The sequence below is a fragment of the Podarcis melisellensis genome (assembly GCF_964234715.1).
Source record: "Podarcis melisellensis genome assembly, chromosome: 7".
Taxonomy (NCBI): domain Eukaryota; kingdom Metazoa; phylum Chordata; class Lepidosauria; order Squamata; family Lacertidae; genus Podarcis; species Podarcis melisellensis.
This window is the reverse complement of record NC_138539.1, coordinates 45,752,539-45,768,116: the sequence shown is the minus strand read 5'-3', so window position 1 is coordinate 45,768,116 and position 15,578 is coordinate 45,752,539. Positions and strand designations below refer to the sequence as shown.

The window sequence follows — 15,578 nt, the reverse complement described above, 5'->3', positions numbered from 1 at the left end:
TATATTGACTATATATAAAGTAACTCTCTTTAATAGGCATCAAATAAACACAAAGAAAGTACAGTGGTACCCCGCAAGACGAACGCCTCGCGAGACGAAAAACTCGCAAAACGAAAGGTTTTTTCGTTTTCGAGTTGTCTCGCAAGACGAATTTCCCTATGGGCTTGCTTCGCAAAACGAAGCTTGCCCCGGGGACAGCGGGTCTTCTCTTTTGAAGCAAGGGGCGGCGGGGAGATCGCTTCTCCCCACCGCCCCTTGCTTCAAAAGAGGTCCGGGGGCAGCTCTTCCCGCTGCCCCCGGACCTCTTTTGAAGCAAGCGGCTGCGGGGAGATCGCGTCTCTTCGCAGCCGCTTGCTTCAAAAGAGATCCCGGACCTCTTTTGAAGCAAGCGGCTGCGGGGAGATCGCGTCTCTCCGCAGCCGCTTGCTTCAAAAGAGATCCCGGACCTCTTTTGAAGCAAGCGGCTGCGGGGAGATCGCGTCTCTCCGCAGCCGCTTGCTTCAAAAGAGATCCCGGACCTCTTTTGAAGCAAGCGGCTGCGGGGAGATCGCGTCTCTCCGCAGCCGCTTGCTTCAAAAGAGATCCCGGACCTCTTTTGAAGCAAGCGGCTGCGGGGAGATCGCGTCTCTTCGCAGCCGCTTGCTTCAAAAGAGATCCCGGACCTCTTTTGAAGCAAGCGGCTGCGGGAGATCGCGTCTCTTCGCAGCCACTTGCTTCAAAAGAGATCCCGGACCTCTTTTGAAGCAAGCGGCTGCGGGGAGATCGCGTCTCTACGCAGCCGCTTGCTTCAAAAGAGATCCCGGACCTCTTTTGAAGCAAGCGGCTGCGGGGAGATCGCTTCTCTCCGCAGCCGCTTGCTTCAAAAGAGATCCCGGACCTCTTTTGAAGCAAGCGGCTGCGGGGAGATCGCTTCTCTCCGCAGCCGCTTGCTTCAAAAGAGATCCCGGACACCTGCCCCAGCCGCTGGGCTTCGTAGCACTGCTGCGAAGCCGGGCGGGGGGCGGGAACACCTGCCCCAGCCACCCCGCTTCGGAACGCTGCTCCGAAGCGGGGTGGGGGGGCGGGAACACCTGCCCCAGCCGCCGGGCTTCGTAGCGCTGCTGCGAAGCCGGGCGGGGGGGCGGGAACACCTGCCCCAGCCACCCCGCTTCGGAACGCTGCTCCGAAGCGGGGTGGGGGGGCGGGAACACCTGCCCCAGCCGCCGGGCTTCGTAGCGCTGCTGCGAAGCCGGGCGGGGGGGCGGGAACACCTGCTCCAGCCACCCCGCTTCGGAACGCTGCTCCGAAGCGGGGTGGGGGGGCGGGAACACCTGCCCCAGCCGCCGGGCTTCGTAGCGCTGCTGCGAAGCCGGGCGGGGGGCGGGAACACCTGCCCCAGCCACCCCGCTTCGGAACGCTGCTCCGAAGCGGGGTGGGGGGGCGGGAACACCTGCCCCAGCCGCCGGGCTTCGTAGCGCTGCTGCGAAGCCGGGCGGGGGGGGCGGGAACACCTGCCCCAGCCACCCCGCTTCGGAACGCTGCTCCGAAGCGGGGTGGGGGGGCGGGAACACCTGCCCCAGCCGCCGGGCTTCGTAGCGCTGCTGCGAAGCCCGCGCCCCCCAGCCTTCAGAAGAGGTCCGGGGACAGACTGTCCCCGGACCTGGTCTGAAGGCGGTTTCCCTAGGAACGCATTAATTGATTTTCAATGCATTCCTATGGGAAACCGTGCATCGCAAGACGAAAAAACCGCAAGACGAAGAGACTTGCGGAACGAATTAATTTCGTCTTGCGAGGCACCACTGTATTTTATAATTACTTTATTATGAAATAGGACGCACCTACTTTTTTGGGGGGGGGGAAATAAAGGAAAAAATTTTTTCCTTTATTTCCCCCCCCCCCCCAAAACCAGGTCGGGGAACAGTGGGATGGCGGTGCTGCGCCTCCCTGCTGTCCCCGAGCTTGTGGGGCTGGCCCATGTCTGCCTGGCGCGAGGGGCGCTCTGCTTCAGGGCGCCCCGCACGTCGGGCGGCAGGCTACAGTCCGCAGCATGGGGAACCCTCTGTTTCAGGGCGCCCCACGCGCCCCCGGGTGCGCAAGGCTTGCCAACACGAGCGCGGAGTGCTCGGCGCTGCCAGCTGCCGCCTGCAAGCCTTGCGCTCCTGGGGGGAGATCCCCCGGGTGCGCAAGGCTGGCCAACACCAGCGCGGAGCACGGGGCGTCCTCCAAAGGGCGCCCCGTGCTCCGTGCTGCCAGCTGCCGCCCGCAAGCCTTGCGCTCCTGGGGGGAGATCCCCCGGGTGCGCAAGGCTTGCCGACACCAGCGCGGAGCACGGGGCGTCCTCCAAAGGGCGCCCCGTGCTCCGTGCTGCCGGCTGCCGCCCGCAAGCCTTGCGCTCCCGCCGCCCGACTCGCCCGCCTCCCTCCCACGGCACACCAGGCAACGTCTCGCGGCACACTAGTGTGCCGCGGAACGCCGGTTGGGAAACACTGGGCTACTGACTGGGATAGCTCAGTTGGTAGAGCATGAGACTCTTAATCTCAGGGTTGTTGTTTTGAGCCCCCATTGGGCAAAAGATTCCTGCATTGCAGGCAGTTAGACTAGTCCTATGGTTCTGTGGTCAATGGTAGCAGCCACTTTTATGCAGACCATGCATGCAGGAGGGGTTGGATGCAAAAGGAAACTGGATTGCACCCATTGTTCATTTTAGGGGTCAGGATTATCTCCAAAACAATACCACCATCTTGTTAGCTGCACCGCCGTCAGAAGTGTGGAGAGTGGCAGCCTGGAAGAGGGCATTTTTCTGCGGCAGCCCCTAGATTGTGCAACTCCCTTCATTGCATAGTTTATGCCATTTGCAGAAGTGCTGCACTTCTTTACTCTGTGCCCTTTAACAGTTAAGGTTTCTTATTTTGTGGGACCCAAGTCTTGCTGAATTCATATTGTTCTAACCCATTTGGAATAGTTTTATGTGCTTTATAATTGTAACAGTTGTATTTGCTTTTTATAATTGTATAATCTTATCTTTGTAACTCATCCTGTGACCTTATAGTGAAGAGTGGGTAAGAAATAAAAAAATAAAGGGCAGGTAGTAGATCTAATTATATACACACACACACACTATCTATCTATCTATCATCTAATATGCATATATCATGAAAGTTTTTGCCAAATTGGAACTTGCAGTAAGATACTTCCAAGTCTTCTGAGATTCCAAGTCTCCTCTAATAATGAAACTGCTTTTTGACATTCAGAAGATGATCATATTTTATTCCCTACTTGAAGAGTTATTTTTAAAAGTCACTTTCCATTATTTTCCAGAGTTGAGAGGACATTCTGTCTCCTCCAGGGCTTCCTAACCTTGGGAAACCAGAGCCTTTCAGGATCCATTTTCTAGATTCATCCTTTCCAATTATTGGTCAAAGGTTTACTAGAGGCAAGGTAGAAATTGACCTTTCTACTGCATACAGTTGCCCCTAAACAGGGGGGAAATTACTTGTTTCTAGTGCAACCTAGTTGAGATTCCATTTTCCTAAATTTCAATACGGCCATATTAGCTTAGCCAGGACTGAAGATCAGTTTATATATGCATGTCATTTCACTTTGCAAAGTGACTTATTGTTCATGTATATTCAGTGTAATACCTTTTTTTCCCCCAGGGAAGGAGACTGGTGGGAAGCACGATCAATTGCAACAGGAAAGAGTGGCTACATTCCTAGCAATTATGTAGCTCCTGCAGACTCCATTCAAGCAGAAGAGTAAGGCATTGTTGTGTCCTTGGTCAGTCATTTCACCCATAACCTTTCAACAGAATTATAGGCAGAAGATTTATAGGCAGACGAAAGATTGTCCCATTCCAAGTGCCTTGAGGGACTAAATGAAACCTATCTCTTCATAAACATTGTTTATATTTTAGCTTATATTTACATAACATACACCAGAGTTTTAGGAACGGTATTTGCATGTGTAGCTGCTGATGCAATTATTGGCCCATCACAGCCCGCAGATATTGGGTAAGGGAGAAGCTAAATTATTAATAGATACCATTTACAACAGCTTTGGGGCCAGATTCAACTACTCTCTCATGCTCACCCGCTAGGCATGAGATGGCTCCAAGGTTTTGATTATTTGTGATTTTCATATGTACATGCAACCCTTGGAACTGAAGTCCCACATAATATGAAGGATTATTGCACATGTTTAATCTAATGCTGATAGAAGAATACTCTACAATGCTTGTGTTGTTTAACAGATTTTTATATTTACCAATATTTTTTACATTCTATCCTAGTTACTAAGGGCAACAGGGTCATGGAACACAGCTAGATGGCTACACTTCCATTGGGAAAGTGCTGGAGTACTACTTGTAGATTATGAAAGTAACCTTCCATTAACTTGCTGTGGGTGGAATTGAATAATAGTGGTTGATGACTCATGCATTAGCAAGTCCTTTGACATAGATACTCCAAGAATTTATTTATCATGCAGTGTTTGTTGCTATGAACCATACTTTGTTATCTAAATCTTGGGTGAAAGCAGTTCTTTCTCTCTCTGTATTGCTGCATTTTTAAGTGCTTTTAAAAAAAGGCTCTGCATACTAGACAACCAGTTTTTGTCTTGCCACCAATCCACTCTCTTAAGTCCTCTGGCATGCATAGTGATCTTAGGAATAGGTGAAATTGCATCTTATGATGGCGCTGAAGTTATCCTCACCCAGGTTTTGATGCAAACTTAAGGAACCTGTTAAACACCACAGCAGCTGAGAACTCCCAAATTCTTATCTGGCTCAGGTCACGATCAAATTTGGAGAAGAATTAATGGCTTCCCCCTTAACGCAATTCCATTTACCATTTGCAAGGAGGCAGCAGGAGCACTGAGCATTTATAGGGCAAGGGAGAAAATTAAGCAGAAAGGCTTTGTTCCTTCTCTCCTTCTGTTTTCCTGACATGACAGTAAGCCTGGGGAAATATGAGACAGGTAAAGTCTCCTGTGGGGTACTGCAGTTGCAACAACCTTTGGGAGAACTAAATTGCACATGGCCACTCTGCCTTTGTACCCAGCGCATTGTTAATGAAAGAAGGAGAAAAGAGATACCCCTCTCTTCTTCTCCCTCTCTACAACTTCCACTGCTGCTACCAGATTTCTGGCTAAATGTAGGGAAGAGGAGTTGTGCTGAGTGTGGTGGACTAATAGGACCGTCAAAGGCAGGCACAAATTTTTTTTATTGGACGTTTTGTTTGACTTGGAAAAATATTTTCAGTTTTTTTGGTTTTTTCCCCAGGAGAACTTGGATAATATCTAAATTAATCTGGGGACAATTTTAGAAAGCTTTCCCATCTACAGTCTTATCTCATTTCCACCTGGGCTATGGGGAAAGCTAGAACTAGCAGAAGACTCCTTTTGCATACCTCAGTATGAATGAGCGCCCGCCCTGTGGAACACCCTCCCTTCAGATGTGAAGGAAATAAGCAGCTATCTTCTCTTTAAAAGACATCTGAAGGCAGCCCTGTTTAGGGAAGTTTTTAATATTTAATTTTGTATTGTTTTTAACACTCAATTGGAAGCCGCCCAGAGTGGCTGGTGAAACTCAGCCATATGGGCGGGGTATAAATAAATTATTATTATTATTATTATTATTATTATTATTATTATTATTATTATGAGAAGGAACCATGTCTATAGTTTATTTTTTAATCTATAAATATTCAGTTGCATAAGTTTAATTTTGTTGCTTGCTTAATGTTTGTTTCTATGCTAGTCAGGAGTGTTTAAGTTATGATAGGAGACAAAATGATATGTCACACATAACATGTGTTTTCCAAATTAATAAATAGTTATAAATATTGCCTCGCTTTAAAATACTGTTTGATATGCTTGACATTTAAAAAATACCACAAAACTACAATGAAACAATGAATGTTAAATGAAAAAATGTAGGGGAACAACAAAATTACATTGAAGCTACAATCTAAAGACTGCCTCAGCAAAACCAGTGATTGCATTAGTCCAGTGGAATTTTTAATTAATTTAATTGAGCAGTTAACCCCCCTTGTCATTCCACAACTGTGGGTCACAAAAGAGGAAGGAAACCATACTTCCTGTTCAAATAGAAAATATTGCAGGTTTATAGTAGGATCAGTGTGGAAAGCCATATTCTTATCACTTGAGATGCAATGCAATTGACTTTTTTTTTTGGTAAAATGTTATCTTTACACTGCAGTATTATCCAGACTGTTGCAAGAGAATCCTTATTTGACCATATATTTTTTCCTTTGAATTATCTAGATGGTATTTTGGTAAGATGGGCAGGAAAGATGCAGAGAGATTACTTTTAAATCCTGGGAACCAACGTGGTATTTTCTTAGTCCGTGAGAGTGAAACCACAAAAGGTATATCATTAATTTTGTTATTTCATAGGGCAAACAACTATTGTTGTTTATAAATACATTGACAAAAGCAAAACTTTACTTTTTTACCTTTTTTTCAAGGTGCTTATTCCCTTTCTATACGTGACTGGGATGAGGTTAGAGGTGACAATGTGAAACACTACAAAATTAGAAAACTTGATAATGGTGGATATTACATAACAACTAGAGCACAATTTGAATCTTTGCAAAAGCTGGTCAAGCACTATACAGGTAAGTCTTAAATCTTCCAGCTTCATATATAGCTGCAGAAATGAAAATATATAGAATCAGATCTTAATATTTTTAAAAGATGTATAAAGAGCACTTTTGGTCTAATGAGAGAATTTATGGAAAGGACTTTTTGTTGTTGAAAAATGTGACTATCTGGGATTTTTTTCTTCTTCTAATTACCAGATCATGCTGATGGCCTGTGTCATAAATTAACAACTGTGTGCCCAACTGTGAAACCTCAGACACAAGGTTTAGCAAAAGATGCCTGGGAAATTCCTAGAGAGTCTTTGCGGCTAGAGGTTAAGCTGGGTCAAGGATGCTTTGGCGAAGTATGGATGGGTAAGCATTGCACAGGGAAGGGTCATAGTTAATTGGTGCATCATAGGCCCTACATGCAGAAGAAACAAGGTTCAGTCTGGCTCCTCCCATTTGCAAAGGATCCCTGGAAGGAGAGCTAAGAAGACTTCTGCCTTAAGGCCCTAGAGAGCAACTGCCAATCAATGTAGACAACCCTGGACAAGGTGGACCATTGATCTGATTCAGATTAACACTGCTCATCGGTTCATGAAGCATGAATAAAGGGATTTTAATATGATTCTCTCTATAGTTTTCAAGGTAAAAAAAAGAGAAAGGAGTTAGAGGTAACTGATTAGTGTAATGCCATTTATTTATTAGATTCTGAAAATCTCTGTCTGCTGTAACTGACAGTATAATGCACTGCTTCCATAGGAACATGGAATGGAACTACAAAAGTAGCAATCAAAACACTAAAACCTGGTACAATGATGCCAGAAGCTTTCCTACAAGAAGCTCAAATAATGAAGAAATTAAGGCATGATAAACTTGTTCCACTTTATGCTGTTGTTTCTGAGGAGCCAATCTACATAGTCACTGAATTCATGACAAAAGGTACTTGTTTCTTCTTAGATGGATACAAAAGAGATTGAAATGGAAATATTTTGTAAATTCTGTTGTTTGGTTTGCTGGGTCTCCCTTACAAATAATTTGCTGGTCTTTAAAGGACTGACATATTCTCTTTTTTCTTTCTTACATTGTCACAGTTTTAACCGCTTAGCTGTTTGGTGTTCCATTAGGAAAAAATTGGCATCAATATTTTGCTTCAATATAAAAAACATAAAGATTCATGTAAAACTATTTCAGATAAGACTTTCTAAAACAGGGTCTGCTTTGTATGTAATGCTAAACAATAGTTCAGTGTTACATGCACAAGTCTCAGGTTCCCGCATCCCCCCTGTCCTTTCTTATCTGGTTGTGACCACCATGAGTCAATTGGAAGCATTTGCTTCCTTTTTCAACTAACCACTGTTTGTCATCATGTCTTAACAGTCTTAATACTTCCAATATCCCCCTTGTAGCTATGCAGAAGGAAAAGTGAGGGAGAAGACACAAGTACAAAGCTCATGAACATAACATTAAACTGTGGTTTAGTGCTTTGTGCAAACTCAGCCTATATGTCAGATACAGTCTGACTTCATAGAGTCTTTTGCATCTGAAACAAAAGGATAGTTCTTGTACTGCAGACATGCTGATCTGTTTCCAATTTAGCACTTGGTGCATCAGCTGAAATGAGGCCAAGACACTCTTCAGTCTCCTCCACATGGCCCAGAAGAGGATTTTGACAATATTTAGTTATATTTTCACAGAATCCCAGCTTGTTGTTGCATATGAACTAGTTTAAAAAGCTAGTTTCATAATGCAGAGTTTAAAGTTTTAAAAAGTTATAAACCACAATCTTTGATTTTTAAACAACCATGTGCTAGTGACATAGAAGAAAAAGACTGGGCGCATGAATCTCATTCCAGCTTCTCCATGTAGTGCTCAACCATGACTTAGCTTAGTGTTGTGTGCGAACACAACCATTGTCAATTAATGTTGCCTTCTGTATGTGAATGCACATGAGTGGATGAAAACTTATGCACTCAGGTGCATAGCAGTAGTAGATGAAATTTGAACTGGCTTCAGTTCCATTATTTTCCTAGCTGCTTGCTGTAAATGTAGAAACTTCTGTTGTACAGATTCTGGTAATCCAGTCTCTTTGCAAGAGGGAGAGCTCTACTCAAATGCTGCCTGTGACTAATAGATAAATCAATACTACATTTGCATCCATTTCCACAGGTCACTTGTTTGTTTGTGCATATGTGATGTAAAATTGATACCTCACAAAGTTATGGAGGTGGTTTCTTTTTGGGGAGTCTCATGTTCAACCAATAAATTTTAAATGGCTCTAAATTAACAGTATTGAGCCTCTCATCCAGATAAACCCAAGGAATTAGCAGCAGTAGCAGCAGCACTGCAGTCCCTTCTATCGATTTCCTTCGTTTTGATTCTGTCAGAGTTAGGTTTGTGCAATATGCTTGAGACAACCCTATTTTCAACTGAGTCCCTTGCAAAATTATGTGAAATCATTGTGTTTTGGACACTATTGTGTTTTGCAAAGAATATTATCTATGCTAACAGATTCCATAGCTGAGAAAACAGCCTAGAACTATTCCCTGTAAATTACTTTAATAATGTCTCGTATAAGTTTCCAGCTGCACCTAAATAAATGCACTAATGTCTTTCTGCAGGTAGCTTGCTAGACTTTCTTAAGGAAGGAGAAGGGAAATATTTAAAGCTTCCGCAGTTGGTGGATATGGCTGCTCAGGTACTTGTTTAAATCAAGAGAGGTCATTTTGCTAGATTATTATCTTGTTACAACATGGTAGTATTGGGTAACATGTAGAAAAGGTTGAACAGTCTGCTTTAACTAGTGTATAGCTTTTTCCAGTTTATGAAGAACTTTAAATTCTGTTGCAAAATAATAATTACTACAAGTTTGAATAGAATATATGCATAGTTAAGTCAAAAAATCTTAAATCTAAAAATGGTAAAGATCTAGTGTTATGTTTGTAAAATGTAACTTAGGCAGCTAAACAAGAGCAAACATGTTTATTAGTATATGTTAAGTATTTGGGAGGCTATGCACTGTTTTGTTAAAATACAGTTTTTTAAAGATTGCAGATGGCATGGCCTACATTGAAAGAATGAACTACATCCATAGAGACCTTCGGGCAGCTAACATCCTTGTAGGAGACAACCTGGTGTGCAAGATTGCAGACTTTGGCTTAGCAAGGTTAATAGAGGACAATGAGTACACCGCCAGACAAGGTATATCTGTTATTTTGTTATATTCCTTATTAACCAACAGAATTAATTTGAGAGATTTAAAATCTAGAACCACATCTGGGTTCATGATCAGCAGGGCCTAAGCATAACTGTTTAGGGCCCAATACACACTTGTAACATGGGCTTCTCTCACACACATATTACAGTTGCATACCATTCTTGCAGTCTCATGAACCATGAAATAAAAATTTCTATTTCAATTCTGAAATTGCATTTTCTATATTTCTGAAATTACACCATGTCCTACACTGGGGCTTTTTTATAATACCTGAACCCTATCATTGCTTTATTTATCTAACATTAGATCTAGCTTGAAGTTCAGAAACGTTATTATTTTGCAATTTGGGGGGTTGGTCCTAACAAAGGTGTTACCCCATCAGTGTTTGATCCCGCCTTCCCACGAACCTGCAAACATTTTATAAGGTTATTTAAATGTTTATACTTCTGGCCTTTTTCATTGTAAAATTATGAATTCTCTCCCCAGAGTCAATCTTGCAAGTTCACACCAAAACTACTTTTTATACTTCTATCCACTTTTAGGGGCCAAATTCCCAATTAAGTGGACAGCACCTGAGGCTGCATTATATGGTCGGTTTACAATTAAATCTGATGTCTGGTCATTTGGAATTTTGTTGACAGAGCTTGTAACAAAGGGTCGTGTGCCATATCCAGGTAAAAAAAAAAAAAGAATAAGAATATTGTTGTTTGCTTATATGGTATATTGAATATGTGAGCCAACTCACTGTTCTATTTCTTGCTGTGTGTTTTTTGCTTAAAAATTCATTCAGTGGAAGATAGCCTGTTTTATTCACAAGTATTCAAAACTGGTTTGTCTCCAGCATTGTTTTCACATGTGAACACTAAACTAAAAGTACTGAAGATTAATTTGTTAGTTTAGTTAGGTGGTTTATGAAAGGACTGGAGCCTATAAATTATACTATTATTGATTTTGATCACCACCTCAGAAAATCAATTCTCTAAACAGTATACATACCAATATGTGAAACAAGATTACACCACCACAATAATACAATAAATTCAATGCTAAAGCTGTCCCAGCATGAAATAAAACAAATGTCCATCACAGTAAACAGAACATTTCACAAATAAAAGAGCTAAAACCAACCTATCAGCAAAGACTAATATGAAAATGATATCAATAGGCCTGGGGGTATATAAAAGTTGTTGCAAAGAGAGAGAAGGTGCCTCAGGTTTCTGGGGAAGAACCTGGGTGAGGAGAGCCGTGGAAAGGTGAAGACCCTCAGTCCTCGCAATTGCCTCATTAGGGCAAGACCTACCAGGGAAAGTTGCTCTGATCACTAGGCCTGAGCTGTTCTGGTTTCTTTGGAGTTAACTTCACTTACACTGGTTGGTTTTTTTGCTGACCTGCCCCTGACTCCAGCTCCTGACATTAACTATAGACAAAACTGCAAACTGTAGTTAACAAGACAGTGTCTATTCGTTTCAGATCTTGGTTTGTCACCCCCTAAACAAACCAAGACTTATGACTGACTTCAGGTTTGAAAACTCAGACAATCGTAGCTTAGTGACATAAACCATGGGTTTGCATTACATCTGAACCCAGCCAATATCTTGTTTCAGATACACAAGTTATTCATAGATTCTCAAAAGGCCAGAAAATCACTGGCCACTCCTTAAAAGCTCTTCCATGTTCTTGACTATAAACTTCAATCCATATTGTATAATTTTAGGCATGGTAAACCGGGAAGTTTTGGAACAAGTGGAACGTGGCTATAGAATGCCTTGTCCTCAAGGATGCCCAGAATCTCTCCATGAGTTAATGAAACTGTGTTGGAAGAAAGATCCTGATGAAAGACCAACATTTGAGTATATTCAATCTTTCTTAGAAGACTATTTTACTGCAACAGAACCACAGTACCAGCCTGGAGATAATTTATAAGTCTTTGGCCTACATTCATTGCACAAATCTGCCAAATATAAAATACTTCCAAAAAAAATCCTTGCTGATTGGAAGGACTCAGAGGAAAGCAAATTGCCATTTGCATGCTCTTGATGGCTAGCAAACTGGAATTCCATAATACAATTGCACAAAACCACTTTTTAAAGTGTTATACCCAAATGTACCAATGATGTGATATTTTCCTTCCTTATTCTGTCAGGGTCCACAAGAAGCATACTTTAAAATTGGTGGTAAAATGAACATTACCATTACAGTTTATAAGAGTGGCACAGCTAATCTGTTTCTTTTTCTCTTGTCTTATCTGTACTGCAAAGGGAACACCAGCAATTAGATAAACTTCTGAATGGAAATGTTCTGAGAATAAGAAAGGAGGTGTACGGGACCAAACAATTCAGTTCCAATTTTATAAAATGCCCTGTGTCCAAAAACTGAGATAGGACTACAGTTGTGATCTTGAGACCCGACCCATTTTACATTGATTTAATTAGGATAGGAAAGTATTCTTTTAAAAACCAGACAATTTATGATAAACTTGATTAAATTGTAGACCTCAGTAGTGGAAGTGAAGAGCATTAATGCACTGCAGAGATACTTTTATGTTAATGTAACTGGAAATTAGTATATGCAAGTTGATCTCCCCCACCCCACCCCCGTTCCTGCTTTACTTTAATTATAAATGATAAAGGTAACCACAAGTTGAATTAATGCAATCAGGGGGAAAGAGAAAGTCTCATCATTCTTTCAAGAGGTAGCCTTTCAGAGAGAAATGCCCCGTGAAACATGCCTCAATCTTGTGAGATTCTTTCAGGTGAGAGAGAGAAAGAGAGAGAGAGGGAGGGAGGGAGAGGTGGTTAGTAGCTCCAAATGCTTCCTATAAAACATTGCTAGTTCAGGGATTCACAAAATTGCACTTCTGCTTTTCTTAAGAAGATACTCTTATGTATCATTTACAAAGTATTTATGGAAAAAAGTGTGAAAAGTTGAGGAGCCCAATATATTTAGTATTAGATTATTGACAGCAAATTATTGATGGTTAGTTGGCCCAGCTGTTGCATACTATATTCAAGCTCCAAGCCAACAGAGCATGCATACAGAGCAGGGTTTGCACATGGACGGGCTGTTTAGAAAAGCCAGACACCCACCAATAAGTGGCTGTGTGTGGAAGGGGGAGTGGTTGGTAGGATTTACCATACCCGCCCCCCCGGGCTTTGCCTATTCACCCCACTAGATTCAGCTAGGGGCAAGCGTGGAGAAGCCTTCTTCCAACTGCATATTGTCCTTAGTTGTATTTGGAAGTAATAGTAGTTAACATAACCTCTGACATATCAAGCAATAATGTGCCGTTGGCATTGTTAGAATTTGCCAATTTTACTTTAAAAAAAATTCTGCACAACAAACTTTTTCTGTGAAAATTATGATCAACATCATTGTCATATCAGACAAATCGTATGGATTTAGTTCATAATGGTTACATTTGTTGCATCGGGAGTTTTGAATTCTGCTCCTACAATATTTTTTGTAAAACGGTGCAATTATGTTGCATTTTCCCTTATCATTTATGCACCCCTAACTATGAAATTTTCTAAGGGTTTTATGTAGAAAATAAATTATGGGATTCTGATTTTTCCTGTATGTTAGAATGGGTAATGCAATTACATTTATGTAATAATGCAACACATCAGTAAATTATTCTGATATTGATTGGATGTTAATTAACAAATGGAACAATTCATTGTAACAACATTTGTATAGTGAGGAAATAAAAAAAACACTTAACTTTATGAGCCAGTTCATGAAAAACGATTATGTATTTTAAAAAGAATGCCCTCAGTATCTACAACTTTCCTTGTGATAAGTCTTTTACCTCAAATCTTTGATGTAATTAAGCTGTTTTGGCAAATAAGAACTTGACACTGACATACTTTTTTATTAAAAGTAATACAATACACTACAAAAATTAATTATTTTTATAAAGTATGTTTTTAATTTTTTTAACAGGATTGATTTTAAATTAAATTCACCCAAATTATAGCAGCTTATCTTTTTTTAAAAAAAGAAAAGAAAAATCCTGATAGGTTCCTGGGCTGCTTTCTTAAGCCAGTATGACATAGGGGTTAGAGTGCCAAGGAGAGCAGGTTGCAAATCCCCACTTGGGATTCATGCTCACTGGGGGTCCTTAGGCCAGGCACTGCCTCTCAGCCTAACCTACCTCACAGGGTTGTTGTGGGGATGGGAGAGAGCTATGTGTGCCACCTTGGGCCGAAAAGGTCAGCCTAGAAATGCAATCAATCAATCAATAAATAATTTGAACATCACTTTAGAACTCTAGAGGGTTATAAGAATCACTATTCTGTTTCATTTTGCATTCTTCTAAACATTTTTTTCAGCAGTCCATATAGACTATATCTTGCAGGTGTCAGGGCTTACTTAATTTCTCCCCCCTAGAATATTAATTACTTTTCATGAATTATTTTGTCGGTCCTGTTTCCGTATCAGTGAGCAAGTGAACCCTTCTAAGATATGCTCTGAACTGTTTCCCCTTACCAATTAACGATAAGAAAACACTAACGACTACTTTGCTCCATGTGGATAAGGCGTCTTGTGATATTATGAATGTTTTGTTATTAATTTGTATACTTCGCATCGGTTCTTGGGCTACAGTCCCAGGACTGCAGCAGTATTTGTGGATCTTCCCTGCTCCAGTACTTTGCCAAATAGATCAGAGACTGAACTGTACCATGAATTGAATAGTATCACTTCTATGTGTGTGTGTGGATCTCAGGATTCTCTCCCCTCCACTTCCTTCCACATGTGTGAGCTGCATTGGTAGATGTTGGGGAGTTTGCACCCCACAGCAGCCTCTTGCATGAGTGGTGTGTGTGTGTGTGTGTGTGTGTGTGTGTGTGTGTGTGTGTGTGGTTGTGGTTTGCTCCTCAGTGGACTGGGAGTGGTAAACATAATTAACTAAAAAAATTATGCAGAAACACAGCTGAAAAGAATGGATGCCACCATTTCCTTGTGTTGCTCCTGTTCATTTCAAAGGGATCCGTGCTGGGAAAGTTCCCAACAGATTGTGCTGTTGGTTATAATTTCTCAGACACTACTTCCATGCCATCTCAGCTCGTTTTTAATGCAAACGACACAAAAGCTTAGTTTTGTGCATTGTTTCCCATGTCTTCTTCCACAACCTCATTCTTCATTCAATATTGTACAGCCAATCCCACATCTCCAGTGTACAGAAGTGCCGCTGTATATTATGACTGTAGAAATCCTAGTATACTGTTTTCTAAACAAAACAAAACGACGATGCAAACTTTTTACATGTTTTCAACTACTACATTTATTGTATTTTCAGCACTTGCGCTACTGTACTCAATCATTTAAGAATGATTTTGATATTTTAATGGAAACAGTTATGTAACATTTCTGATCAAAACTGTATTGCAAACCTTGCCCATCTGTTTTGTTGAAGCTACATTGTGTGGTAACTTTTCATTTTTAAATTTTGGTTTGGTTTTCCTATCATGCTGTGTACACAAGCTTAAATATTTTTAATATTTTATTACTTTTGCATAATTAAACTTCCTAAAGTATAATCATTGTGTAGTGGATACTGTTTACAAAAACAAACAAACCATGGTTTAACATCTGTGCGAATCTAAGCATAACCCATTATTCCTCTATTCAGCAGTGGTGCTTATATATATTACAGTCTATTTGTTAAATGTCATATTTTGCTAGATGTATGTCAATTCGTAACCACAGCCCTTTCCTCAAAAATGTCTGATATAAAAGTTCAAAAAATAATAGCTGTGACATTGACAGTTTGTATTTTC

At 41.4% G+C, this 15,578-nt stretch overlaps 1 protein-coding gene across 3 annotated transcripts in view; it reads left to right on the top strand.

Annotated features, from left to right (window-relative positions):
- YES1 (YES proto-oncogene 1, Src family tyrosine kinase) overlaps nt 1-15,338 on the top strand; it is a 32,424-nt gene extending 17,086 nt beyond the window's left edge. For all 3 annotated transcript variants that reach the window (XM_081918103.1, XM_081918101.1, XM_081918102.1), the window contains 9 exons: nt 3,636-3,734; nt 6,262-6,365; nt 6,465-6,614; nt 6,798-6,953; nt 7,344-7,523; nt 9,203-9,279; nt 9,629-9,782; nt 10,341-10,472; nt 11,513-15,338. In XM_081918103.1, the coding sequence (XP_081774229.1) occupies nt 3,636-3,734; nt 6,262-6,365; nt 6,465-6,614; nt 6,798-6,953; nt 7,344-7,523; nt 9,203-9,279; nt 9,629-9,782; nt 10,341-10,472; nt 11,513-11,721 (1,261 nt within the window). In that variant the 3' untranslated portion in view covers nt 11,722-15,338. The remainder of the gene's footprint in view (nt 1-3,635; nt 3,735-6,261; nt 6,366-6,464; nt 6,615-6,797; nt 6,954-7,343; nt 7,524-9,202; nt 9,280-9,628; nt 9,783-10,340; nt 10,473-11,512) is intronic.
- The last annotated feature ends 240 nt before the right edge of the window (nt 15,339-15,578 follow it).